General features: G+C 38.6%; 2 protein-coding genes and 1 non-coding gene across 4 annotated transcripts in view; all 3 read left to right on the plus strand.

The window, feature by feature from the left end:
* Positions 1–3,771, plus strand: part of LOC103179909 (protein mono-ADP-ribosyltransferase PARP11) — a 9,664-nt gene extending 5,893 nt beyond the window's left edge. For both annotated transcript variants that reach the window (XM_007895440.2, XM_042335833.1), the window contains 2 exons: positions 1,641–2,015; positions 3,286–3,771. In XM_007895440.2, coding sequence (XP_007893631.1) covers positions 1,641–1,966 — 326 coding nt within the window. In that variant the 3' untranslated portion in view covers positions 1,967–2,015; positions 3,286–3,771. The remainder of the gene's footprint in view (positions 1–1,640; positions 2,016–3,285) is intronic.
* A 3,140-nt stretch (positions 3,772–6,911) lies between these two features.
* Positions 6,912–25,899, plus strand: part of cracr2aa (calcium release activated channel regulator 2Aa) — a 28,576-nt gene continuing 9,588 nt past the window's right edge. Inside the window, exons 1-12 of the mRNA XM_007895439.2 lie at positions 6,912–7,257; positions 16,720–17,061; positions 21,212–21,323; positions 21,673–21,847; positions 22,047–22,193; positions 22,499–22,589; positions 22,718–22,813; positions 23,141–23,328; positions 23,845–23,916; positions 24,416–24,470; positions 24,697–24,773; positions 25,329–25,497. Of these exons, the coding sequence (XP_007893630.2) occupies positions 16,840–17,061; positions 21,212–21,323; positions 21,673–21,847; positions 22,047–22,193; positions 22,499–22,589; positions 22,718–22,813; positions 23,141–23,328; positions 23,845–23,916; positions 24,416–24,470; positions 24,697–24,773; positions 25,329–25,497 (1,404 nt within the window). The 5' untranslated portion in view covers positions 6,912–7,257; positions 16,720–16,839. The remainder of the gene's footprint in view (positions 7,258–16,719; positions 17,062–21,211; positions 21,324–21,672; positions 21,848–22,046; positions 22,194–22,498; positions 22,590–22,717; positions 22,814–23,140; positions 23,329–23,844; positions 23,917–24,415; positions 24,471–24,696; positions 24,774–25,328; positions 25,498–25,899) is intronic.
* Positions 8,368–8,441, plus strand: trnap-ugg. Its single transcript has one exon. It is a non-coding gene; the product is annotated as a tRNA-Pro (tRNA).

Below are 25,899 nucleotides of genomic sequence, written 5' to 3' on the forward strand. Positions count from 1 at the left end.
ACACACATACAACACACACACACACACATACACACATACACACACATACAACACACACACACACATACAACACACACACATACACCACATACACAACACACACACCACATACAACACACACACACACACATACAACACACACATACAACACACACACACATACATACATACATACATACAACACACACATACATACAACACACACACATACAACACACACATACATACAACACACCACACACACCACATACAACACACCACACACACCACATACAACACACACACCACATACAACACACACACACACATACACACAACACACCACATACAACACACACACCACATACAACACACACACCACATACAACACACACACATACATACACACACAACACACACACCACATACAACACACACACACACAACACACTCCACACACACACATACAACACACACACATACACAACACACACACCACACACATACACAACACACACACCACACGCAACACACACCACACATCTACAACACACATCCACAACACCACGCATGCCTGTGTACAGACATACATTCCATACCACACACATGTGTACACACTCACTCACTCACTCACTCGCGCTCACCAAAATGGCCAAAGCTGTGGGAGAGCATCAGACCAGCCATTGAGTCTGTTCTTCCTTCTCCTTCTCCTCCCGCCCTCTCCTCAAGGTCTGACTCCCTCCCTCTCTGTGACTGACTCTCGCTGACCCGCTGCAAAGCTCTTTAAACTGCACAACGTGCTGCTGTTTACACCGACAGCCCCGACCTCTCATTGGCCACTGTGTGTTATGCTCCAACCCACCGCCTCAATCAACCGCACACCGCCCTTTCCCCTGAAGCGCTGTATCAAATGCAAGGATTATTATTATTATTATTATTATTATTATTAAGCCCGACCCTCCCAGAGCCACAGGGACCCCACATAGCAAAGAGAAGCCTTTTTCTGATCTCAGCCACTCTTGTGCAGACTGTTATTATTCTCTCATCGATTATTCAATCAATAATCGTTGGGGTCCGGGCAGAAAGAATAATAATTTGGCCACTCATTCCATGGACTTGTCTCTGGGACACTGCCGCGCGCAATTGGCTGCCGCGTTTCGCCCACAGAATACACGTTGAATTCAGTTTATTGTATATTTTGTGATAATATGGTAATGATTATTATCATTTGATAACTGATCCGATAGCAACTTTTAAGAGAGATGTACAACAACAACAAGATTTCATTTATAGAGCGCCTTTCACGTCGGGAGGACGTCCCAAGGCGCTGTACAGTTGGGTTGGGACCCGAGCAGTGGGGGGGGAAATGGTCAGGTAGGGAGGGAAGGGAGGAAGGGGGGGGGTAGAGAGTCGAGAGGGGAGCTGAAGGCAAGGCAAGAGAAAGGTTTTGAGACCGGCCTTGAAGGAGGAAAGGGAGGAGGCGGCGAAGGCACTGGGGATGGAGTTCCAGAGCCTCGGGGCTGAGAGGCTGAAGGCCACCGATGGTCGGGCGTTGGGCGGGGGATGTGGAGCAGACCGGAGCCAGAGGAACGGAGGGTAGGGCATTGTACTTCAGGTTCTGAAGATTATAATTTAACATGAGGTGTATTTGCCTTTAATAGGGACCTATTTTGCACGAGACGCCTTCTACTCCAGTCGATACTGTCGGTTAGATGAAAAACATGGATCAGCCTTTCAGAGTCTTGGTGTAATGCTCTCCCCATCGGCACCATTTCTGTGCAAGCCTCCACTTAAATCAATGTTTCTCGCTCGCGTTCTGGTGGGTGACTATGTAACCGGGGACCACAATTATATTCGGCCTCCTTCAAAGGACGGAACATTTGTGAACCTCTACGACAGCTGTGTGGACAATACCTGGAATCCAAAGATTTTTGTAATATTCGATGCCAACCAGATTTACCCGGAATACCTCATCGAATTCAGTTAATCACAAATGAAGCCAGGAATTCTTTTAAAAAAGAACAGAACATAAAAAGGTAATAACAACAACAACAACATCCGTTACCCGTCACGCCAGAGTGCTTTAATCACACAATAAATAAATTACACAATAAAATGGCAATAATAATGTAAAATTTGGGATCTAAGGGTTATGTTGAGGAATGTTACCTAATCACATAACAGCTGAGAAAAAAGTTAATCTTATTTTAAAGACTATTTTATGCAAAAAATGTCTGCACTTTCTTTGCTTTTTACCACTATCAGTTGTGAGTGTTGTCCTTTATAAAGCCAGAGTGACTTCTGATGCAACAGGATGTGTATGTATGGCCATCTCTGACTATTAATAGTCTCAGCATTGATATTAGAATGACAGCAAGTGCAGATCGACAAGACACCTGCACAAACCAGGGGGAAAATACACTAATAATCTAGAGTTAACAACAGTGATAAATGAGGTAGAAAACATTAATACCTTGAAAACGTTCTAACACGTGAACTTCACTATTCAAATTTTGGAGCCTGACTTTTCTTTCTGTTCATTGACATGTACGCCATCCCAAATTAACATTAACACAATAAGCATGGACCTGCCTGTTAAAAACACTGTTATCTTCTGGTTATATTTTCCATGCTATGTTTCCATCATGTTAATATCTGTTTAAAGACTTTCTAAGCATTTGGTTCCATCACTTTGTCCCTTATTCCAGGCAGAGGGTGAAACCTTGGGCAAGTTTCCTTACTCCACACAGAGCCTAATAATAATCCCTCCAAAACCCAAAACAATAATAAATTGGTCATTTTCAATCTACGACTGTTTGTGGGACATTGCTGTGCGCAATTGGCTGCTGCATTTGCCCACAAATATACAGTCAATTCACTTTACAGTGTGTTCTGTGAAGCGCTTTGGGACGTCCTCCTGACGTGAAAAGCGCTATATCAAATGCAAGGATTATTATTATTTCAGTATGAAGTTTCTGATCTGATAATGGGTTTCAAAAATAGATCCACATCACTCAGATTGTACTCACGATTCATAGCGAGTTATTTCAGAGTACAGTACTTGTTCCATGACACAAAGATCTGTTGAATCTGATCTTCCTGTTTTCCATTTTTTCGATCAAGTGATTGATAGTTACTTTTCACCAACCCGAAGAGAGAGGTTAAAACATTTATGAATCCCAAAGTACTTACAATGTTTTCCACAGGAAATATTTGCTCTCAATTAAGACCTTAAAACATCTTCCTAATATTATTAGCCATGATCTTACCGATTTGCAAAATAAATTGATGCGTCTTTGTTTGCAGATTATGTTACTACCATGCAGTGAAAAGATTCTCAGCAGAATGAAGATAGCATCCCAAGAGCGACTATGTTCACTACAGTGCTGAAGGCAGGACACGGTGCTGCTGTCTATTGCTCACAAAGATCTTTCAAGCAAATGGATCTCCTCTTTTGACAACTGGACTTACAACACTCCTTCAGCAAGTGGTCATGACTTTAAAAAAGGAAGCAAGACCAAACTGACAGTTGCTTGCATCCCACCTACTCATATGAATTCCTGTGATAAATTAGTAGAGGGGCAACTTGAGAGACTTAAGTTATTACAAAATTAAAAAAGCTGATTAGAAAACTTTCCATGACGTTGCTGGCCAGTATTTTTTTGTTAGCCGGGTGTTTGACACGTGAAGAAACCCATCACCGTGCTTAGAAGTACCCAAACCAGACCGAGGGAATCGTGCTGTTTATCTAATTCCCGACAGTATTAGGCGCAGGTCGGCAGAGCCAAGGGTTGGAGACAGAGTGTGTGTTGGAGTATTGCTGGAGTCTAACCAGCTAAAACTGCAGAGCTCGCCATTAATACCATTATGCACCTTAACTGAATGTATTGAATTTTCTGTGTCCAGATTTATTTTTAATTGATTTGGGTTTGGTTCACAGTTAAATATTGGTTTAATCTGACAATTGAGAGCACTGCTTGGGCAGCAGAAAATAACAAATTACAGCATTTGTGCAGCATTTTGGACAAAGGAAATTGGTGAAGTCCCAAAACAGGTGGGATTAGGTGGGTACGAATCTATTTATAAATTTTGCACTATTTATTACCTGCACTAAATTCCAAAAATTCAATGAGTAATGTTTCTTTCCTTGTGTTTTTGTTCTTTTGTGTCTGTCTTGCCGTTTGAGCAATTTAATGTACGAATGATGTTTATTTTCGGATTGTCCTGGTATACAGTGAGTCTAACCAGGGCTCAGCGTCTCATTTGAAAATATGAAAAGCCTATTCAGATTCCAAGATTGAGACAGCTGTTTTTTTTACACACAATGCAAGGATTGTTAACTTTAAATTGATATAAATGATCAGGAAATGGCTGTAACAGCCCACTTGATTAAATAAAGGGTATCATACGTTTTGCCTTCAGTTCTGCTCATTGTCGAAAAGGAACTCTAGAGGGCAGTCAAATACTTGAATTTCCACAACTGTTTTTCTTTGAAGCAAACGCCTTTAACAGATTGCTTTTGTATCAAGTATTTTGTCAGGTTACAAGCGCAAAAAAAACTTTCTTAAGTATTTGTTCAGCTATTAGTATGCTGTGTGTATGATTAGAATCTGAGTTCCATAACTAGTATAATCAAAGTTCACTGAAATGCAAGTTTTGAAACCTCAGGGCATAAAAGGAATGTTCATACAAACGCCATGGGGACGGTAGATGTGTAGGGATATTTAAATTCAGTTATGACCAATTTTCACACTTGCCTGACTTGATTGGATTCTTTTAAGTTTGTAAGAGCTGTGTGGACTGTAGTCCCGCCAGCTAATGTGCTAAATCGCAGGCTCACACACAACTTCTAAACTGCAATTGTGCACAGATAATATAAACGTACTGTGTATTTAGGTAATGGGCTTCAGGATACATTCTTTCCATCCAAGCATTTTACTTGGTGTCAGAATTGCTTCCATTTGTTGCTCGTGATCTGAGCGTGAAGGAGTTATTTGCAGTTGTCCTGTCAAACAAGCGTGATGCTTTCTGATTACACTTAATATGGACAGAAAATGCAAATTAATAGCAGATTTTCATTGATTTTTCTCCCCCTAGATTTTCTCTCTTTTTTAACATGAAAAATAGTTCCCCAAATATCGTGTTTTTATTTAATTAATAGGAAGTAGCTTTAATGGTCCAAATAGATATAAACACTATTTTACTGATCAGAAAAGCTCATTTTGTCATCTGTGAATGATGCGATTCTTTTCATACATCAGATATTTACAGTTCCCTCTGTTTACTCATCATTTAAAGTAAATAAAAGTTTTCAATGATAATTAGTAGTTCTGTGGCTAAATCGTTGGATATGTTTGGAGAGAACCGAATAAGAGTAAAGATGATCAAAAAAAGACCTGATAGGCGTGTTTATGATTATGAAAGGATTTGATAAGATGAATGTTAATAGACTTTGCATTGGGTGATTCCAAACCTAGAGGGCATAAATATAAGATAGCTGGTAGTGGATCTAATAGGGAATTTTAGGTGGAACTTTCTTTACGCAGATGGTGAAGAAATGGGACAAATAGCCTTTTTCCAGGCTGAATCAACAACAACAACTTTCATTTATACTTTACCCTGCATGTCTGCTTCCCTCCACAGCCATGCGAAACTGATCATTTTGTGAACTTCACTGCATTCCACCTATCTTGTGGGAATACTCTCAACAGGAGAGTAACACGGATCAAACCCAACATTGTTCTGCCAACTCTGTTGCCACCGTAATCAAATGTGATTTGTTGTACATTTATTAACCAACACATTTAAACAGCAGTACAAATAATTTAATCGAGGCATGTTACAAACAACCGGAAAGAAAAAAAAGATAAAAAAAGTTTACTTAAAATGTAGAAATAAAGTGCTTCCAACATAAATACGATGCACTAAAATAGCATTTATTGACATATTTTAAAATCTCTTCACATGTACTGATTAGCTCTGAAGAACTCAGTACAAAATCTCACATATCATGTCATAGATAGAAGTCACCATGTTCAATGAACGCCACAATAGCTGTGGTTTGTGGTCAGCAGCAGCACCTACCCATTCTTTTGCAGTCATAACAAAAACATGTTTAATCCCGGATCTGATGAGAAAAAAAAATGACAAGTCAAAACCAAAATGAGTAATTGGAGGCAGAGCGCACCTAAATCTGCCTTGCGGTTTAGCATCGAGAATAATTTCATTTCCATTGGGGCCAAACTGATGTGCATCTGCTCAGAAAACGCACGAGTCATCAGCCATCTCAGTATCTCTCAGACTTCCAGTGAATTCATAAGAGTCCGGCCTGACATGTCAGTGCAGTGCTGGGGGTGTGCTACATTGGTTCAGGTGGGTTAAAGATCCCCTGGCACTATTTGAAAAGAGGAGGGAGTTTCTCCAGGTCAAAAATCACCCCCCACTCCCATTAAACAAAAAGATAATTCGTTTTGTGACTGTTTTGGGGACATTGCAGTGCACAAATTAGCTGTCCTGTTCACCTACAAATTACACAGTCTCTACACTTTATACTATACCCTGTGAAATGCTTTGAAATGTTATCCTGAAGTGAAAGGCAGTGTACCAAATGCAAGTATTATTATTATTGTTAAATCTCTGCCTTTGGTAAATGATAGCTTCCTATTGACTGAATGCTCAGTGTAAATTGGAGATTGTTGCTGAGCCTTTGGCTATTTTGTTCTTTCAGTCAGGAGAACATATAGATGCAAACTACAGTCCTACTTTGGTTAAACTCTTTCGGTTTCGATTGCACCTATTATTTGGTAAGTCTGACACAGTGCAGAGGTTGCATTCAAGCAACAGTATGACTGAGAGAAAGGGTGAGTTTATTCTTGACATTAATTAACGACATTAATTGATCAGGCTGCAAAATTCAGCAGCAGCAGCAGCAGAGAGAGGTATTGAAAGGCAGAGTATTTTCCCACAGGTTACCTTGGAAATGTTGACTGAGCATTGCTCAAAGGCACTTAGAAAAAAAGGGGTTGATCTGATCTGATCTGCACTGCACACACACACACACAGACATTGCATTGGTCCCCAGTCCCAACTCCCAGCCATTCATTGCTGAACACTGAGCTGAGCCCAGGAGCAAACCTTGAGCAAATAAACTGCTCCTTATTGAGGAACAACTGTGGGAAGTGGAGACAACTGTGGGCAAATCCAGAGATCCATCCTCAAAGCACATCTCACAGGCACAGTGAAGCCAGACAGCCATTTGGAAACACTGGAAAATAAGAGGTGAGAGTTCTTTCACATGGAGTATGATTGCCACGACTTAACTTTTTGTCTAAACAACCCACCTCTTGTGGTTTTGAGAGATCTGGGCTGTTTTTATGTGCAGTAGCAGGAAGTGTGCAATTCAGACTATGTTTTTTTTAAAAAAAGTCCACCTTGTCCCTAAAGTTTCAGAAGAAGTTAAGTGTTTGTTCAACTGCATTTGAATAACTTCTGCAATGGAAAATGTTTGGACATCAATTTCTATTTTGTATTAATGTGTATTATTGCACTGTTATTGTAGTTCAGCGTTGATTCCTTTTTGCAGCAGCAGTGTGGATTACAAATTAGAGTAGCACTTATCACCCAAATTGAAGGGTTAATTTCTGCACACCTGCAACATGGTAATTTTATACAACGTCTTTCACATACACTGAACGTGTCAAAGCACCTTGCAGGAGGAGAATGATTGAAAAATAAATGAAGTGGGACATTGTTTATGTGAGTAATTAAGGCAACTTAATTTGGAACTTCTAAACAGCGTTCGATAAGAGGCCGAAATTTGGGGTGAAATTCTATGAGGGGGGAACAGAAACCAGGAAAATAATAATAATTAATAACCTTGCATTTGTTATAGCGGCTTATCACGTTGTTGAGACATTTCAAAGCGCTTCACAGAATATACTGCAAAGTGCACTGACTGTATATTTGGGGGTGAAAAGGATCAGCCACTTACTCATGGCAGTGTCCCACAAACAGTCGTGGATTGCGTGACCAAATTATTACTATATTTACATAGTATATAGTGCCTTCCATATTGGGAGGATGCCTTAAAGTGCTTAAAGAGACCTGTATTCATGACTCAAGGGAAACAAAATATGATTTGCACATAAATAAAGAGATCATAAACATTTAACATCGAATATTGTTTGAATGGGTAACGTGGCAATCAATCTGAGACAACAATATCCAAAAAAAACAAGATGAATAATGACATTAGAATGAATTTTTACAGTGAATTTGAAGTTGGAACTAAAATCAAAACACATTTCACTTACATTGCAATATACAGGGAAGTATAATGAAATTTCAGAAATTGAAGAGAAATTAAAAAGAAGTAGGCAATGGGAGCACTGAGTCCTGTAGCTCAGTGGTTAGAGCACTTGCCTTGGAAGCGAGAGACCTGGGTTGGATTCCCGGCAGGTCAGGGCGAAACCTTGGGCAAGTTTCCTTACTCCACACGCCTGATAATAATCCCTCAAGAAAAAAAAACAATAATAATTTGAGCAAAGAAAGCAAGTGTGTGGGTGGGGGGAAACTGAAAGGGGTGTCCTGAAAGGCAGCCATTATTGTAGGTGGAGAGATATTAGCTCTACAGTATTAATACAATATTAAGTGCTCTGGGATGCTACCCTGCGTGAGGGATGCTATATAAATGCAGGTTGTTGTTGTTACAATCCTGTCATACCTTTAGTTTTCTTGTTGACTTCTTGGCTGTTAATATGGATTGAATACTGTGGGTTGAATGTGGCTGTACTCTCTCTAATCTTCACTGTCTAATCATTCATGGCTTGAGCCAAGACGGTTTGTACACAATTTTCCAATTTATGAAACAAATCTTAACATTTAATCTGGGGGTACAATACACCAAGAAATATGTTATACTATGTTTTGCATCTTATTCATTTTCCTAAATAATTTATTTCACTGTTGCAGTGACCAGAGCTACATGTCCTACTCTAGACAACAACAACAAATTACGCTTGTATAGGGCCCTTCTCGTCGGAAAGACATCCAAGGGCGCTAGACTAGGTGAAGCCTGATCAGACTAGGGATCTGAATTCAACTGATTTTGTAGGAGCCCAGCGTCCTGCTTGGTTTGTTTATGCTGCCTCATACATTTTGATATGCTAAGCAATTGATTCAGCTAATTCCCTTAGGTGTCCTTCAAGTTCCCCCCCTTGGCAATTTCTATCCCATCCATGGGAGTGTTGGAGGAAAAAGTTATAAGCAATGATTAGACACACGAGGGCTCTTCAGTCTTGAAAGGAAACATCTCATAGGGACCTTGTGGAGGTACACAAGATTTCAAATGGTACTGAGAAAGCAAACTCAGAACAATACTATGGGTTCACAGAGGCAGCAGAACAAGATGATACAGGTTTAGGGTTGCAAAAATAATCTGAACCATTATTGCTATGTTTAAAAAGTGCAAAACGTGTGAATATATGAGACAATTTTCAACTGAGAAGCTTCTTGTATTTTACAGTATGATATTCCAACGGTTCACTATACCTGCTGCTTTATGTATAATGTTAAAATATATGAATTAGTGCTGAAATGAGGAATTAATGGACGCAATATAGAAACACTAAACATCACCTTAATCCTTGCATTCAACACGTAAATGATCAGAATAGGTAAAATAGCACCATGCTATTTAAATGGAAATAACTGCAAGTAGTAGTCTGCTTAATCATTGAAGACTTTTAGCAGCAGCCACTAAACTTCAAAGTGAAATAAGTGAAACATTGGGGGGGCTAAATCCATAACAGTGGGAGATGTGGGTTTGATGTTGCTCATAATGACAGTTGCTGATCTCAAATAGACTGCTGTGAAGAGCCATTAAGCAGAGGTTAGGAATTGAGAATTGTTACAAACATAGTGGGTGGTTTCATGATAATAATTCTTGAATTTGATATAGCACACAGCGTTTTTGAGATGTCTCAAAACACTTCACATTGTAAAGTAAATTAGCTGTATATTTTGTGGGTGAAACACGACAGCCAATTGCGCACTGCAGTGTCCCACAAACTTGAAGGCGTTTTCACTGGTGGGAAGACTGAACTTTTATCCCACATCAAGAAATGTTGAAAACAGATTTCCCATGAATTTATTTTAAACCTGTGATGATTAAAATAACATGAAAACCGGAATCTAAAAAGTAATAATCATACACTGACTCTAATTATCAAATAATATTTTGTAAAATAAAATTCTGTAAAACCTGCCTCAGCGGTGACCGCTGGATAACTGCCAACAAAATTGCTATTTATTATTGTTATGCAAGTGGAATTTACTGGTGGGGAATTCTGAAATTACTGTTGGGGGAGTTCCTAAGAGCTGGTGGGGATGTAACAGGTAAAGGGAATTTTGAGCAATGCTGTTGTGTTGGTGGTGGTTCAGCCAATCCTAGAGTTTGTTTGACTTCCCTCGGGAATCGGGAAGAAATTTTGAGAAGATGGATAAATGGTACTTCCAGATAAATAGACAGGGAATAGTTAACTCACCCCTTGAATTTCAATCACATGATTTCTGTGAGCCAACTGTTTTCTTCTCTGCTCCAGGATGTTTGCAATTGTCTTTCACAGTCCATAACAGGTGTTAGTTACTGTCTTGTAAAATATTCTACTATATTTTGCTCAACGTCTTTCCAATCACAAGGTAGTTATTCCTTTCATTTGTGTTTTTGTAATTAATGTAAAGTAAAGCCACTCTACAGACTTTGAATGCAACAGAGTGTTTATTAGTGAAACAACAGCAAATTACATTTGTATAGCGCCTTTCACATCAGGAGGATGTCCCGAGGCGCTGAACAAATTGTCATAATGTTTCAAATGGGACTTTTGATAAATATTGTGCCCTCAGATAGAGAACATCAATATTCCAGGTATTTATCTGTTAGGCATGGCAAACCTCTTACTGTGAGGAATATTTTCCCCCAGATATTTTTTTGCACACTACACTGTTTGAATTTTTCCCCCGTTATCTTGTCAACCATCAAAGTTGGAGGCATTTTGTAATCCTCTTGCAAATCATTCTGTGGTCTGGGTTTGTTTCGTGTCTTAAGTAATCTTTTGCATCACTTCTCGGCCTTTTAGCGAGGGTCAAGTGTGGTTTCAAGTTGTTTTTAACAAGCCTGACCTTCTTTTCTATAACGGAAAGCAGCCGTGCAATTATATAATTCTTCCCAATTTTAGGCAACCAAGGAGAAGAATTCTCCCAGATGCTAAGTCAATGGGAGAATATACTTCCCCCTGACTCCCCCCACCAAAATTTTCTTGGGATACAGCACCAGATGAGATCTGGCAAGTATCTCATATTAGAATAATACTGGCTAATTTGTACAATTCACAGAAGGATTTGTAACGAGTGAGTCCTATAGACAGTGTTCCCCAATTGTCGCTCTCCATCTTGTTTTGGCACCTTCAGCAAATTTGAAGAGCTCGGTCATCTTAACTTTCAGGGTAAAATTCCACCTTGTTCTAGATTGATGTATGAATGTAGTGTTTCAGAGTGTTGAAAATATGTTAAATTCTTAAATATTACTAATTTTCAAGCTATTTTATGCAAGTACCTTTAAGAACTACATAACTTGGGCTGCAAAGTTAAAACTAAATTCAGCAATTTGCCAGTTTCTGCGTAATCTGAAATGCTATGCTAATAATAGAGTAAATCTAGACCCTCGTGGAATTCTACCCCCTCGTCCAAGTCCTTTACAGCCATTGTGTGTGACAATGCCTCTGTTTCTGTCAGAGGCAGTAATTAACTATTGAAGGTGTATTGTTTCCTTCTTATGGAGTCTTACTTTCCTGGACTATTGTGTTTCAGGTTCAGTGCAATGTTAACCACAGCAATTGTTTTGCAACGTAGATTACATCTGCAAAAAAAGTGAACCCTCATGATGGTATCTCGATCATCAACAAAGCTAAAATAAATGTTGTTGCCCCTGCTGAGTTGGATGAACCACTGTGCCTTTCCACCCTGATTTGTTTACAGCAGCTTTTTGTCCTTTTCATGATGTTCACAACTGAAACCTATTCATTGCTGTGCTTTGTCACAATGTGCAACCAAATCCTCTACTGTACCTTGAGCAGGTTAGTTAGATTCTGTATCAAAGAGATCCACAAGCAAACCAATTAGCATGACTCACTCCCATTCACAGAGCACAAACAGCCGTGGATTCACACGGTTCTTACCTGATAGGCAAGCAAATATCGCAGCATTCCCCATTCATAATGTAGACAGAAAGAAATCTCAAAGCCCTCCACACCATTGATTATAACGAGGCTGCACTTTTATGTTGCGCAGGGCCCCTGAAAATAGATTCGGTTGAGATTATAATACAATAATCCTTGCATTTGATATAGCACTTTATTGCATCTTTGAGACGTCTCAAAGTGCTTCACAGAATATACTGTAAAGTAAATTAACTGTATATTTTGTGGGCGAAACCTGGCAGCCAATTGCACACAACAGTGTCCCACAAACAGTCGTTTATAAGTAGAAACGAAGCACTTGGGCCTTTTATTCTCCCAAATAAATCTGTTTTCATACAATGAATAATTCAACCTTTTAAGTGACGAAACCGCCTACTGAAAGTTAGGGCGTTAGACTTTAGTTCAATGACACTGATGTAAATTTGCATTAGTGGGTATGTTACTTCTAGTTGTGGCAGAATGGTGGAGCAGTTCAAGAACAAACAGGTGAAGCATGTTTTCTACGGCATTTACCATATGGCTGTCAAGATACAAAATGGCAAAGAAAGTCAAGATTTTGAATTACAAAAGACGAAGGGTAAATTGACTTCAATTGAAATTGAAAACTGATAGCATTTGTCACCTGCGTTGCCACATTTGTATGCACTGTCTTTGAAGGAGCACTGTCGATTCAAAGTATTTTTTTTCTTTGACACCTTGTGTCGTGTCACAAACTATATACTGTATCCCGAGATATTATTGTCAAGCAGAAACCTATCTAATTTGTTCTCTCACAAACAACAACAAATTGAACATTGGGAACGGATTCAGGAGTATAGTCAATTCACTTTACAGTGTGTTCTGTGAAGCGCTTTGGGACGTCCTCCCGACGTGAAAAGCGCTATATCAAATGCAAGGATTATTATTATTATTATAGAAAAAGTGTGACATTGTCTCCAAATGCAAAGATAAGAGTAGCTTAAACTGGTAGATTTCTCCACATTGCTTCTGGAAAAAGAGGACTGAAAATAAAGTGGGTTTGGTAGTGGGTACAGGTTCCATAGAGGATGCGTCAGTTTATGCTCATTGATGTTCTGCAAAGAGATAGTCATGTAAAATAGATTTTAATCAAGTCAAAATCCTTGATGTAGATCAAAGGGTTTGAACTGGGAGCAATTGGAGCCAGTGTAATAATCGAGGGAGAATATTTTTAATTAAAATGACTCATCAAGGTTATGCTAAAGATGGGAATGAGTTCCGTTGTTTCAGATTCTCTCCATGTATATGTAACGGGGGAAATTGACCATATTTAAGGAGTCAAAGTCCCGATGATGTGAATGTCTGGGAACAAAGACCTGTAATTGTTTTTTTTGCTTTGTCAGTTGTTTACCTTTAACTATCTCTCTTCCCATTCTTCTCCTCTGAAACTACACTGAGTACATTGCATTTCAACCCATGCACATTCCAGATGGGTCCCTGGTTGATTTTCTCCTCCTGAACCTGGGTGCTGAAGACAATTGAGGCACCCTAACTGCTGTCCTAATAATCCTATAATAATCCTTGCATTATTCTATCAAATATGTATTCTATCCTTCAAGATGTCTCAAAGCTCTGCACAGGATATTCTGTAACGTGGCAACTAATTGCGCACATATTGTCTTGGTTGATATGAGCTAATTCAGCACAGATTTGAACCTGTAACCTTGGCCTTGTACGGTAAGAATGTCCGCAATGCTATCATGGAGCCATACAAAACCCTATTTTTTATCCCTTTGAATTGGAAAGAATCAATGCGTTGCAAAGGGAGAGCCCAGCTCAATTCCGTCATCTCAAATTGCGATGTGCATATTTGTTCTTGAAAAAGGCATGAAGGAAGTGCAATTTGTCAGATCCAATAAAGAAACAAATGGATAATCACAATTTAACAACGCAGAGTGAGATCTATAGATTGGTAAAAATAAATCAGGTCATCCCTCGTATGTTGCAACTTTTTATGCTCCATTTCCGCTGATATTTTGAGACTGCATTGTGATCCATTTCCAAAAGTTCAGAATTTCAATGCCATTCGTAAGTGCTATGTAAATTTTCTTTTATACATTTTGTTTTCTCCTTCAGTACCTCATCAAATTGGCCTGGGATTTGGTCCATTAGTGCTGTTAGGGTTGTCTTGGAGACAGTTACATCTCCATTATTAGTCAGTTTTGTAAATGGACAAAAGAAAGAGGGCAACATAAGGGCTAGTGTCTCTTTTAAGAATGAACATCCTATTTTTGTCGTTGTTCAAATTTTAGCAAGTTCTTCTTTTTCATTTGGTCACGTGTATGGCCAATTATCTTGCACGCTCCTGTGATGGAAGTATATTTTCGCCAAATAATGTTCATATTTGAAATTGCATATGATCAGCACATGAAATCGCTGACTAAATAATGTGGGTAGAAATCAATGAGTAATAATAATCGTTTCATTTGGATGTCAAGACATCTCAAAACGCTTCATTGTATTTATTGTAAAGCTACGATAAAACTGAAGGATAAGATTATTGTCACATTGGGATAATGACTGTGTCTTCATTCAGAACTCTGCCGCCCACATACTGACCCGGACCAAATTCCATACACACATCTGACCAGTTCTGGCCCAGGCTACATTGGCTTCCCATCACCGAATCGATCGACTTCAAGATCCTCACACTTGTGTTTAAATCCCTTCGCTCTTTGTCATCTCCCCACCTCTCTGACCTCCTCACTCTCCAATTCAACACCTGGAGCCTCCGCTCGACTGGCACCGGCCTCCTGCTCGTTCCTCGCAGCCTCCTCCCCACCATCGAAGGTCATGCATTCAGTCACTATGCCCCGAAATCTTGGAACAATCTCCCTCAATCTCTCCGCCTTGCCCCCTTTCTCCCCTTTTTTCAACTCCCCACCTGAAATTTCAAGATCCTCACCCTCGTATTCAAGGCTCTGCACCCCCCTACCTCTCTGATCTCCTCTCCTTTCAGCACAGTACCCGTTGCCTTCGTTCCTCCGGGTCTGGCCTCCTCCTTGTCCCCCGAGTCCTCTGCTCCACCCTCGGCGGCCGTGCCTTCAGCCACTACTCCCCGAGGCTCTGGAACTCCCTTCATCACTCCCTTCATCTCGCTCCCTCCCTTTCCATTTTCGGGTCTCTGCTGAAGACCTTTCTTTTCGACCGCGCCTTTAGTCACCTTCCCCCCCTCCCCCTCCCCCTGGCTCGGTCCTGGGATTGGTTACTGCGAAGCACTCTGAGACGCCGTCCGGCGTGGAGGGTGCTATATAAATCCAAGCTGTCGTTGTTGAAAGGCTTCCTCTTCGACCGTGCTTTGACCATGTTTTGGGTCAGGAAAACGTCTCAAAGTGCTTCTCGCAATTTACGGTAAAGTGTGGTGACTGTGTATTTTGTCCACCTGAACAAGCAGACAGGACTTCTGTTTAACATTCATTTGAGGGATGGTACCTTCAACTATGCAGTGGCCCTCACCACTGCACGAGAATGTCAACCTACACTATGATTTCAAAGTTTTAACCTACAATCTCTGATTCAGAGCCCAAAACACTGACAATTGAACCAGGCTGACATCATTATGGGACTTATTTGAAAAGTTCTGTAGTTTAATAACACAAATTCTGTAGCTTAGTGGTAGCTGGAGTCCTGTAGTTTAGTGGTTAGAGCACTCGCCTCGCAAGTGAGAGACCTGGGTTTGATTCCTGCAGGGCCAAACTTTGGGCAAGTTTCCTTACTCCATACGCCTCTGTTTACCCATCAGTAAGTAGGAAATCGGTTGTTAGTCGATTGGCTGATTGCTTTTCCGGGATTAATAATTCCTTCAAAAAAATTTTTTGTCACTTAATGTGTGTGGGACGCTGCTGTGTGTAAGTGGCTGCTGCGTTTTGCCCACAAAATATACAATCAAATCACTTGACTGTATATTCTGTGAAGCGCTTTGAGATGTCTCGAAGACGTGATAAGGTCACGTCAAATCAAATGCAAAAATTTTAAAAATTTATTTCTATAGTAACGTTTCATATTCTATGTGTTATTCTCATAACATATTTCTATGTTATGATAACTTCGTTATTCTAACATAGTTCATGGTAACTTTTCATATTCTATTTGTTAATCTTATAACACATATTGTTAATAATACATATTTTTATGATAACCTTCATATTATACTTGTTACTCAATAACATATTTCTATGGTAAGATTTCATATCATATTTGTTAGTATAATAACACACATAAGGTAACTTTTCACATTAAGCTCATTAGTCAAATAGCACACCCAGTATTTCTATGGTAACTTTTTCATGCTCTACTTGAGTTTGATATTTCTGATCATTTGGCACTGTAATTCCCGTAGCTTTACTAACCAGTTTGAGTTTTAATGTTACTGTGTTTAGAACATAAAATTATATCCCAGCTAACTGAAGAGCCCAGCTTATTAAAAAAACACAAAGCCAGGATTATAAAAAGGTTTTGCTTTTTCCAGCAACGCAAGCTAATTGAAGAGGCTGTTGCTAAGAGATGGTGCAGAAAGAACATCACTGAAAGACTCTGATCCGATGCTCAATGTAGCCTTCAATGCTCAGGTTATTAGGGAGGGATTGTTATGGCAGCTTTGGAAAAGCGAACAGCAGCCAGCGAAAGCAGGACAGCTGGAATTAAAGAAGCCAACTTCAGCCCATCAACACTGCGAGATGGGGTAGCTGTAGACTCTGAGAGCACAGAGTTCCAGGGTTTAGGACGTGCCACCCTGATGCAGAAAGCACACGAGTTCTTCCGGATCTGCGACCAGGAAGATAAGGGATTTATTGCCAGAAAAGACATGCGGGTGAGTGAAGATGCTCTTACACTTATGAAGTTCACTTACTGTCTTGTTTCTGGGAGTTGTTAATCAATTGTATTTTAAAAGATAGAGTTGATTTTTTTTATTGCTTCAATACTCCAAACTGCCTCTTTATAAATTGATGAAAAGGAGCATTAATTGTTTTGGTTAAAAGATCTTTTAATCCCATTTTCTCTGACTTTCTTCCTAAGTATCTATTCATCTCCTTTTTAAATATCATCATTGATTCTCTACGTACGGCCTTTTGGAACAATGCTCTGACAAACTTCAATCATAAAATGTAGCATTTATGTATTGTAAATTCAGTTTTTGTTTTGATATTTGTGCAGATGGCCCCAAAAATCAAAGTTCTCTTAAAATTAAGTGGGACTGGCATCTTTGCATTAATCGTATTTTTTGCATGGCTCACTCTGTGAACTTGGGAACGTGAATGGCAGTATATGAAAGCTTGTTACTTATTTACATTTAACATTTTTGAGCACCGCAATATATATCGTTTTCAACCGACAATGCAAAATATACCTGAATAATGTGAATTAAAATGTATAGTGTATGTATGAGATTGTTAATTTCCCAAGTTTGTTTTACAGTATTCAACCCTGAAAATTTTATAGCAAAATTAGAGTTCAGCAAGTTCATTAAATATGTCTGAAACAAATCCAGAGGAGAATTGGTACGAAAAGCTGAATAAAGGAAAACTCATCAGAATAGTATGTTGCTCGTGAGAGCTAGGATGGTGATGAACAGTAATTAGCCCTTTTGATGCCACTTTGAATGATTTATGAATATCAGCACTTTATAAAAAGCTGCTTGAAAAGATTTAACATCAAAATCATAAACAGACGAAGCTTAATGAAGCCTCTTCTATTACTAATAAGACCTTGGCATTTTTTTCTGTTTTTGCTCTTACGAGCGCTAAAGTTGAATAAATCTGGAACCTTTTGCTTCCCTTTTACGTTTGTCACAGTTTCTCTGTGTTCACTGTTTGCGAACTATTAATCATTTTAGTTGTGTGAAAACAATCAGTCTGCTTTTCAGTTCCATCCATTATCCACTTTAGGACGCCGCAGTGTGGCCTTAAGCCATTTTTAAAGATGTATGTTGTGGTTAGACAGAAAAATAACTAAGAAAATCTAGTTTGAATGAAATATAGGATTATAAGATTTGTTTTTGATCAGCTGGGTGTCTGACACATGTGGAACCCCATCACCATGCTTAAGAATACCCAAACCAGACTGAGAATATAAGAAACTCTTAATGAACAATGTTTATTGACCTAATTGTGGGCACGATCAATACGCACATTTTGAATCGCGGTAAACCTTTGCTTCTGTCAGGAATAACCAGTCTTGTAACTTAACAGAAAAATTAAAGTGAAGTTTTTTTTTTTCTTGCTCTAGTTTAAAAAAAAGTGCAGTGCAATGATGACGAAAGAAAAACTTTTTCAATAGAAAAAAATCACCATTACCATTATTCATATTCTTCTTATTATTATGGAAGGACAATTTCCTGGTGGGAAATTTTGAAAATATTGCTGGCGAATCCCTGGGGGCTGGTAGAGATTTTCCCCAGAACTTTATATGTTAAAGATTGCCCTGATTCAGGTCATATCTCAGGCTGGCTTGAAACTCCAACGCCCACTAAACACAATGGAGCTTTGCACTGAGTTGATCGCAGCTCCACCTTGGACTATACGTTACAGTGCAGCCTGGTCCAGGAACGGCCAGGTATCTGGGAGTGTGTTTGTGGTCAAATATTATCTGATAAGGATGTTTGACAAGACAAAGTGAAATGCCAGGCCTTGTGCTGGTATTACATGAAGAACTTCAGACTATTTTCAATTTATTGTTGAATTTGGCAAGGTTCCATGAGTAATCAGTCAGGTGTTCAATCCCACCCATAGAAAACACATTAGTTCTTAGCATGTTATCTATGTAACTATTTATTTTATAACAGCTGCTGTATATACTTTTATGCTACGCTGTATATTGGTATTTTTCCCCTGAGGACCTGCCATGAAGTTGTCATCTGCAGTCAGTAAAATAACCTAAAAAGGAACATAAAAACACCAGTCCACAATATTGCTAGATGAAAGAAGACCAAGGTCTATCCAGTTTGCCTTCCACCATCCTGGCAGTTGCATACACATGTTGTGTCCCTAACTATATACTATATCCCGAGATATTATTTCCTAAAATAATTCTAATTTTCTTTTGAAAGAATCAACCCTTTCTGATTGCACCAGCTTCCTAGGGAACCTGTTGCATACATTTACTACTTCATCATTGAAATAGTGAGAAAGGATTTTTTTCTAAACTAACTTAAAAATTTGCTCAGCCCATTTTTAATACATGTTCTTCTTTGTACTTTTTAAAAAATGTATTTGGTACTGTTTTGACCTGTTCCTAAGCAATGTTCTAAGTATTTTAAAGGGATGCAGGGTTGTTTTACTAAGACAGAAATATATTTGGCACAACAAGCAGGTATAGCCAGTAAAGTAATAACTTGGACAGATAATTCATGTAATTCACCCCAAGCGATTGCTTGAAGCACGGAAATACATGAAGAACATGTAATAGGAGACAAAACTCATAGATTTTCAACAGCTCAATCCGTGCTTTAGCAACTCTGGATTCACAACTGATGCTCACGCTAGCTTTATATTCAGGCATGAATTGGCATTTTATTCAGAGATTGCATAAATATATATTAGCTTAGATTAGTGAAAAGGTCAAGCCAGAAAAGAGGTTTAATTCTTAATAATATTAATTCCATTGTGTAACACAGTCACTTGTCCTCACCTTTAAAGCCTTCCATGGTCTTGCTTGCCTGTGTTTTACTCAAGTTATTTATAACTTTGAAATTCAACATAAAATAAGTGTTATCTATTCTTACTAGTTGAGCAAAGGTTTGTTTAGAAATTAGCAGTGAAATGAAGTGTTGGATACAGGAAACATCTGTAAAGCACATAAATGATTCTTATGATATTTATCTTGAGTATGAACTCTTACAATAACAATTATAGCATTATACCTCACCCAAAAAGCTTACTCTATATAAAACAGGAGTGACGGGAATTTTGCACTTTAACCTTTTAATCTATATTAACATCAAAGTTCTGGATATTTTGTTTGCTCACGCAGAATACATCATATGCTTAAAAATACAGCAATGTTTGTTAGTGTGACTCATGATGTAAATGAAAATAACAAAAATTGGCAGTACCTGAAAACAAATTAAGTAGCTTTCAATCGAGAGGACATGTTAAATACAAGGAGAACACACTGAATAGGCTTTCATTATAGTGTTGCCAGCAAATAATAATAAATTTAGTTTAGAAATAGTACCACTTGACAACAAATAGTTCCTGAAACCTATTTAAATACAATTCTGTTGTTATTGAAATTTGAATTTCAATAACAATAATTACGAAGTATATTTTTAAATTGTCAATGCACTTTCCCTGAATCGCTCTTCTACTTATGTTATTCCACAACATGAGGCGTTAAGGTAGGATAGCATAGGAATAGGAGCAATTTAGAGGAAATGCACTGATAATTAAAACATATATATATGGCATCTATGCTATTTGAAAATAAATGGAATTGTAATTTTATACAATTGTACTTTGGGGCATTTGGCAAAATCACATTGTGTTTTATATTCAAGGTTTGAAAATGACACCTAGTTTCAGATTGCACAGAAACAAGACTTAACTCTGACACCTAAATAGTCTGAATACTGTAATTGATTACAGAAGCAGTGGAATGAGAGTCAGGGAATGTACAATTGCCACACAGAACATTTCTTTCAAATGTGAGAATGTCAGATAAACAAAGAAACAAAATCTTGTCTGCACCTTAAATTATACAGTTGTTGACTAACTCCTTTTCGGGTATTGTTCTGTCAATCACTTAGAAAAAACATAAACAGTACGTATCAGAAAACAGTTATCTGTAGAGGATATGTGGGCCTACATTGCATCCTAACTTGCATTAATTGTGGAAGGATGCTGTCGATCAAATCATAACCGTTATTATCTCTGGAGTAAATTGTATTCGCACTGGGAACTCAATACAATTTAACACAAAAAAATGCCATATGTGTTTGTGAATGAACTTGTTTTTTTTCTTAGCGGCTTGACAGTGAGTTGCCTCTAGGGTCTGATGAGCTGGAGAATGTCTTTGATATGCTGGATGCAGATGGTAATGGTTATCTTACCCTGAAGGAATTTACGACAGGATTTGGTAAGTTCACGAGAAAATATCTCAATTCATGGTACTTGCAAATATTTAGATGTACGATTGATTACAAAGTGGAAAAAACGTGTTTATGCAATGCTTTGGGCCAGAATAAATATAACTTTAAATATAACATAAAAGCACAAGACAAAATAATTTTTTTTAGTCAGCTGGGTGTCCGACACATATGGAAACTCGTCATCACCATACTTAAGGGTATCCAAACCAGGCGCAAAATAACACATGCAGCTACTCTAGCAACAAATATTCACATGTCTGACCAATAAATTGGTATTTTATGCCGTTTAGCATGGAGGCACCACTTTCGATTTGACGAGTTTGTTTTGGTGTTTAGGTGAGTTCCTATTTGGTGAAACGATTACTGTTCACGAGACAAAGGAAGAAGAGCATCAGGATGAATCTCTGTACCAGTCGCAGTGTGAAGAGCAATTGTCGCCAGTTGAAGATGATGAAGAAAGTCATTTCTATAGGCTTATGGAAACCCTGGGAGCAAAGAACCTCTTTGAAAAGTATGTCTAGAATTCGCATTAAAATAAAACGTGAAAACTTTTATCTACTGATCAAAACCCAGGTGCAGTGTTAGAATGCTAAATAGAAGTGGCTTTGTTTCTGTATCCTTTAAAGTAGAAACACAGCTTTGCAGATTTAGATGCTTTACATGTCTTGATCATTCCTTTTTTTTAATGATAACGTTTGCGCCTTTTTCAGCCAAAATGAAATAAGAAACCTTTGGGCACAACTTAGAAAAGATGAACCACAACTACTTACTAACTTTGAAGAATTCCTAAGAAGGGTTTCAATTCTGATCCGACAAGCCAATGAGGAAAAGGAGAATATAGAATTTGTTCTGAAAAGGTTTGTGCAAAGTTGCAACAAAACACAATCTCAGTGGGTAGCTACTCTGCTCAGCATCCAAGCCTGTAACTGTGAAGCACTCAGAGACTTTATCCTACGTGAAGAGTGCTATAAGTTGTTGTTCTTTCTCTACGTCATTAATGTCTTATATGCTTCCCCTTAAGTTCTTCCCCTTAAGCTCTTCTGCTTGAAGAAATTCCCCTTAAGCTCTCCTTTTTGTGCAGTATGTTTAACAAAAACGCAAATGCAGTACATAGAAAATCAATCAAAAAGATGATCAGTAAATAAATATCCTTTGTTTTCAGAAAGACAACTGAACACGGTGAAGAAATAGAATATCTCTACGAGGAAATGGAACAGCAGATTAAAAGTGAGCAAGACAAACTGTCTAATAAGGTAAAAGCTATTAAATAAGGATGCTTAATATCTGATGAAATAAATGAAGTTACTATTCAAAAGTCATTGTTCAATTACCAATTGAATTTTTTTTCTCTCTGTGCTCCTATCTGAATGCTTCTGGCCAGGACACAGAGATGTTTAATATTCAAAGCCAAAAGCTGGAATCTGAGCTAAAAGCTAAAGAACGAGAATTGGAACATCTCATTCAGAAGCAGAAACAGGTAGTGGAATCATAATAATAACAATAATAATAGTCCTTGTATTTGATATAGCAAGTCATTGAGTCGTCTCAAAGCACTTTACAGGATATACTGTAAAGTGAATTGACTGTGTATTTTGTGGGCGAAACTTGGCAGACAATTGCACACAACAGTAATAATAATCTTTGCATTTGATAAATGGGAACCCAGTGTATATGTAGGTATACACGGTATAGTATGCAGGTGTTCTGAAAAGATGAGACCAAATGAACTGAAGGGCTTTTTTTTAACCGAATCTCTCATGATCTTGTTTTCATTGTTGTTTAATTTGCTTAACCTCCACGTCAGCTAGAGAAACAGTGCAAGAAACTGTCCAGTGAAAAGCAAGAGATAAGGGTGGAGAATAAAAAACTGAAGGAAACTAACGACGAGTTGGGGAACGAGTTGGACCAAACTGGCCACGAGCTACTGTATGCCCAGCATCAACTGCAGTTACTGCACAAAGAAGCTTCCCATCTTCAAGATGAAAGAGAAATGTGAGTGCTGCCACCGCAAAATACACAATGCCTGTCTGCAAAATAAATAAATAAATAATTTTTGCTTTGAACCTAAGACTATTCTAGGAAATACATGAACAAGCTATTTATATAGCGTACAATTTGCATTTCTAATGTTAAGGTCACACGCCATGCAATCATGTTTATAACTTGAAGGATACAGAAGCAAAGCCACTTCTGTCCTGAAAGTAGATGCTGTGTGTAATTGGCTGCCGGGTTTCACCCACAAAATATACAGTCAATTCACTTCAAAGTATATTCAGCTTTTGGCTGTGAAGTGCTTTGAGACATCTCGAAGACGTGATAAGCCGCTATATCAAATACAAGGATTATTATTGATCTGGAGCTCGAAGCTGATCAATTTATTTCCTGTTCTTCATTGTTTTGACTCATGCAGAGAGTTGCTGAAAATCTCTTACTGTGTTAGTGTGAGAGAAAAACTCCTTTATGAGATTGATCAGCACATTAACTTGTATTTTAATTGTATTTCTTCAGGGAGCTCTATAGAGTTACTGAAGGTCTGGAAAGGGAGAAGACAGGTCTTCTGAAACAGTTAGATCTCCTCAGGTAAGAGATTGCAATCTGCAATGAACTATAGCTGGGCTTGGACTCTCTTCTCAGTTGTATTACCTTGTTGTGCAAACCTGTTCTCCACTACATGAAGACATTTTGAAATGTGAAAGCATATAACAAGTGGCAATGCCTTATCACATAGTGCAGGCAGGGGATACACAAAATATAAGCAGTCAGTCAATTTTAAGGTATATCATGTGAAGAGCTTTGAGACGTCCTGACAATGTGACAAAGCACTATATCAAATTAGGCATTATATCTGTTGAAGAGCAATCCTTTCATTCCCATTTATCTGCCTTTCCCACACGCCTAATAATAATAATAATAAATTGGTCATTTTCAATAATATACAGTCAATTCACTTTACCGCTATAGTTTACTCAATGATTAATCAAGGATTAACTAAGAATTATGCAGTAAAGAATGTGCAAAGTTTCTTGCAAAACAAGTTCAAGACATTTATTTATTGCAATTTTTTTCAAATGTTCTGCAGAGAAATGAACAAGGTTCTTCGAGATGAACGGGATATGTGTTTGACTAATATAAAGGTAGGAATCGGTTTCCTTGCAGGGGCAATTTCTGAAATCAGAGGTGCTCAAATTAGCTTCCATATCTATGTATAGAAATTATTTCAGCTCTTGAGCTGTAACAACATTGTATTTGCCTCGAAAATAAATGAATTATTACAAAGCTTTATGAGGGAGTTCCTCCTGTGCCCCTTTGATAATGCAAGGACTATTATTATTAATAATCAACCTTCTGTTCATTTCGCAGCCACCTGCCATCTCCAGGAATCAAAAAGTTCCCTTAGTTGTTGACCATCATATCAACATCAATCCTCCTGTCAACAGGTGAATTCCTGCTCATATTATTTTGTTATTGTTGACATTATTTTCTGTTCAATACTGATGTTTTCTGTTCAATGCCGCCTTTCCCCCTCCTTCCCCTCTTTCAGATCAAGACTGAAGAGGAATAAAATTGGTCATTCTCTTAATGGCTGTTTATGGGACGTCACCCGTTTCACCCACAAAATATACAGTCAATTCACTTTGACCGTGCTTACGATCACTTCCTCCCTCCCCCCCCGGCTTGGCGCAGTGCTCCGCCACTGTTAGGCGCTCTGAGACACTGCCCCCAACCCATGAAGGGCACTATATAAATGCAAGTTGTTGTTGATGTGCACACTCAGAGTGCCTGCAGTTCTCATGTCCTGACATTGCACAACCATAGCCTGCAAACGCCAAAGCCCAAATCCTCTCACCCGTGTCAATCGCTGCCATCACATCCCCTGCTGTCCTGAGCCATAAGAGAGTTCAGAGTTTGCCGAGTATTTTCAAACAAATTCCAAAGGAAAACATATTTCGAATAATAGTTATTTACCTATAAATGCCCTGTGCTCACTGTAGACATGATATCCACAAGGAAACAACCGATAATAAAGAGTCCCGAAGACGAGGCTTGCAGAGAATCATTTCGATCGAAGAAGATCATCTTCCAGATCTACTGGAACCCCATCTCCCAACACAATTAAATGATTGGATTGAGGAGGAGGGCGAGATGGAAAACGAAGGCCAGGTAATAATAATTCTTGCGTTTGGTATAGGACATGGCAGGATATACTGTAAATTAGAGCAACTGTGTTTTTGTGGACATTGCACACAGTGATAATAATAATCCTTGCATTTCATATAGTGCCTTATCACATCTTCGGATGATCTCAAAGCGCTTCACAGAATATACTGTAAAGTGAATTGACTGTGTATTTTGTGGGCGAAACGGGTGATGTCCCACAAATAGCCATTAAGAGAATGACCAATTTTATTTTATTTGGGGGATTATCGTCCAGGACACTGGCAGAAACTTCCTTCTCTTTTTGATTAGTACCATGGGATCTTTAACATTCACCTGACCAGGTAGACGGGACCTTGGTTTAACGTCTCATCTGAAGGACAGCATTTCTAACATTGCAGCACACCC

Source organism: Callorhinchus milii, unplaced genomic scaffold, assembly GCF_018977255.1.
Source record: "Callorhinchus milii isolate IMCB2004 unplaced genomic scaffold, IMCB_Cmil_1.0 Scaffold5, whole genome shotgun sequence".
Taxonomy (NCBI): Eukaryota; Metazoa; Chordata; class Chondrichthyes; order Chimaeriformes; family Callorhinchidae; genus Callorhinchus; species Callorhinchus milii.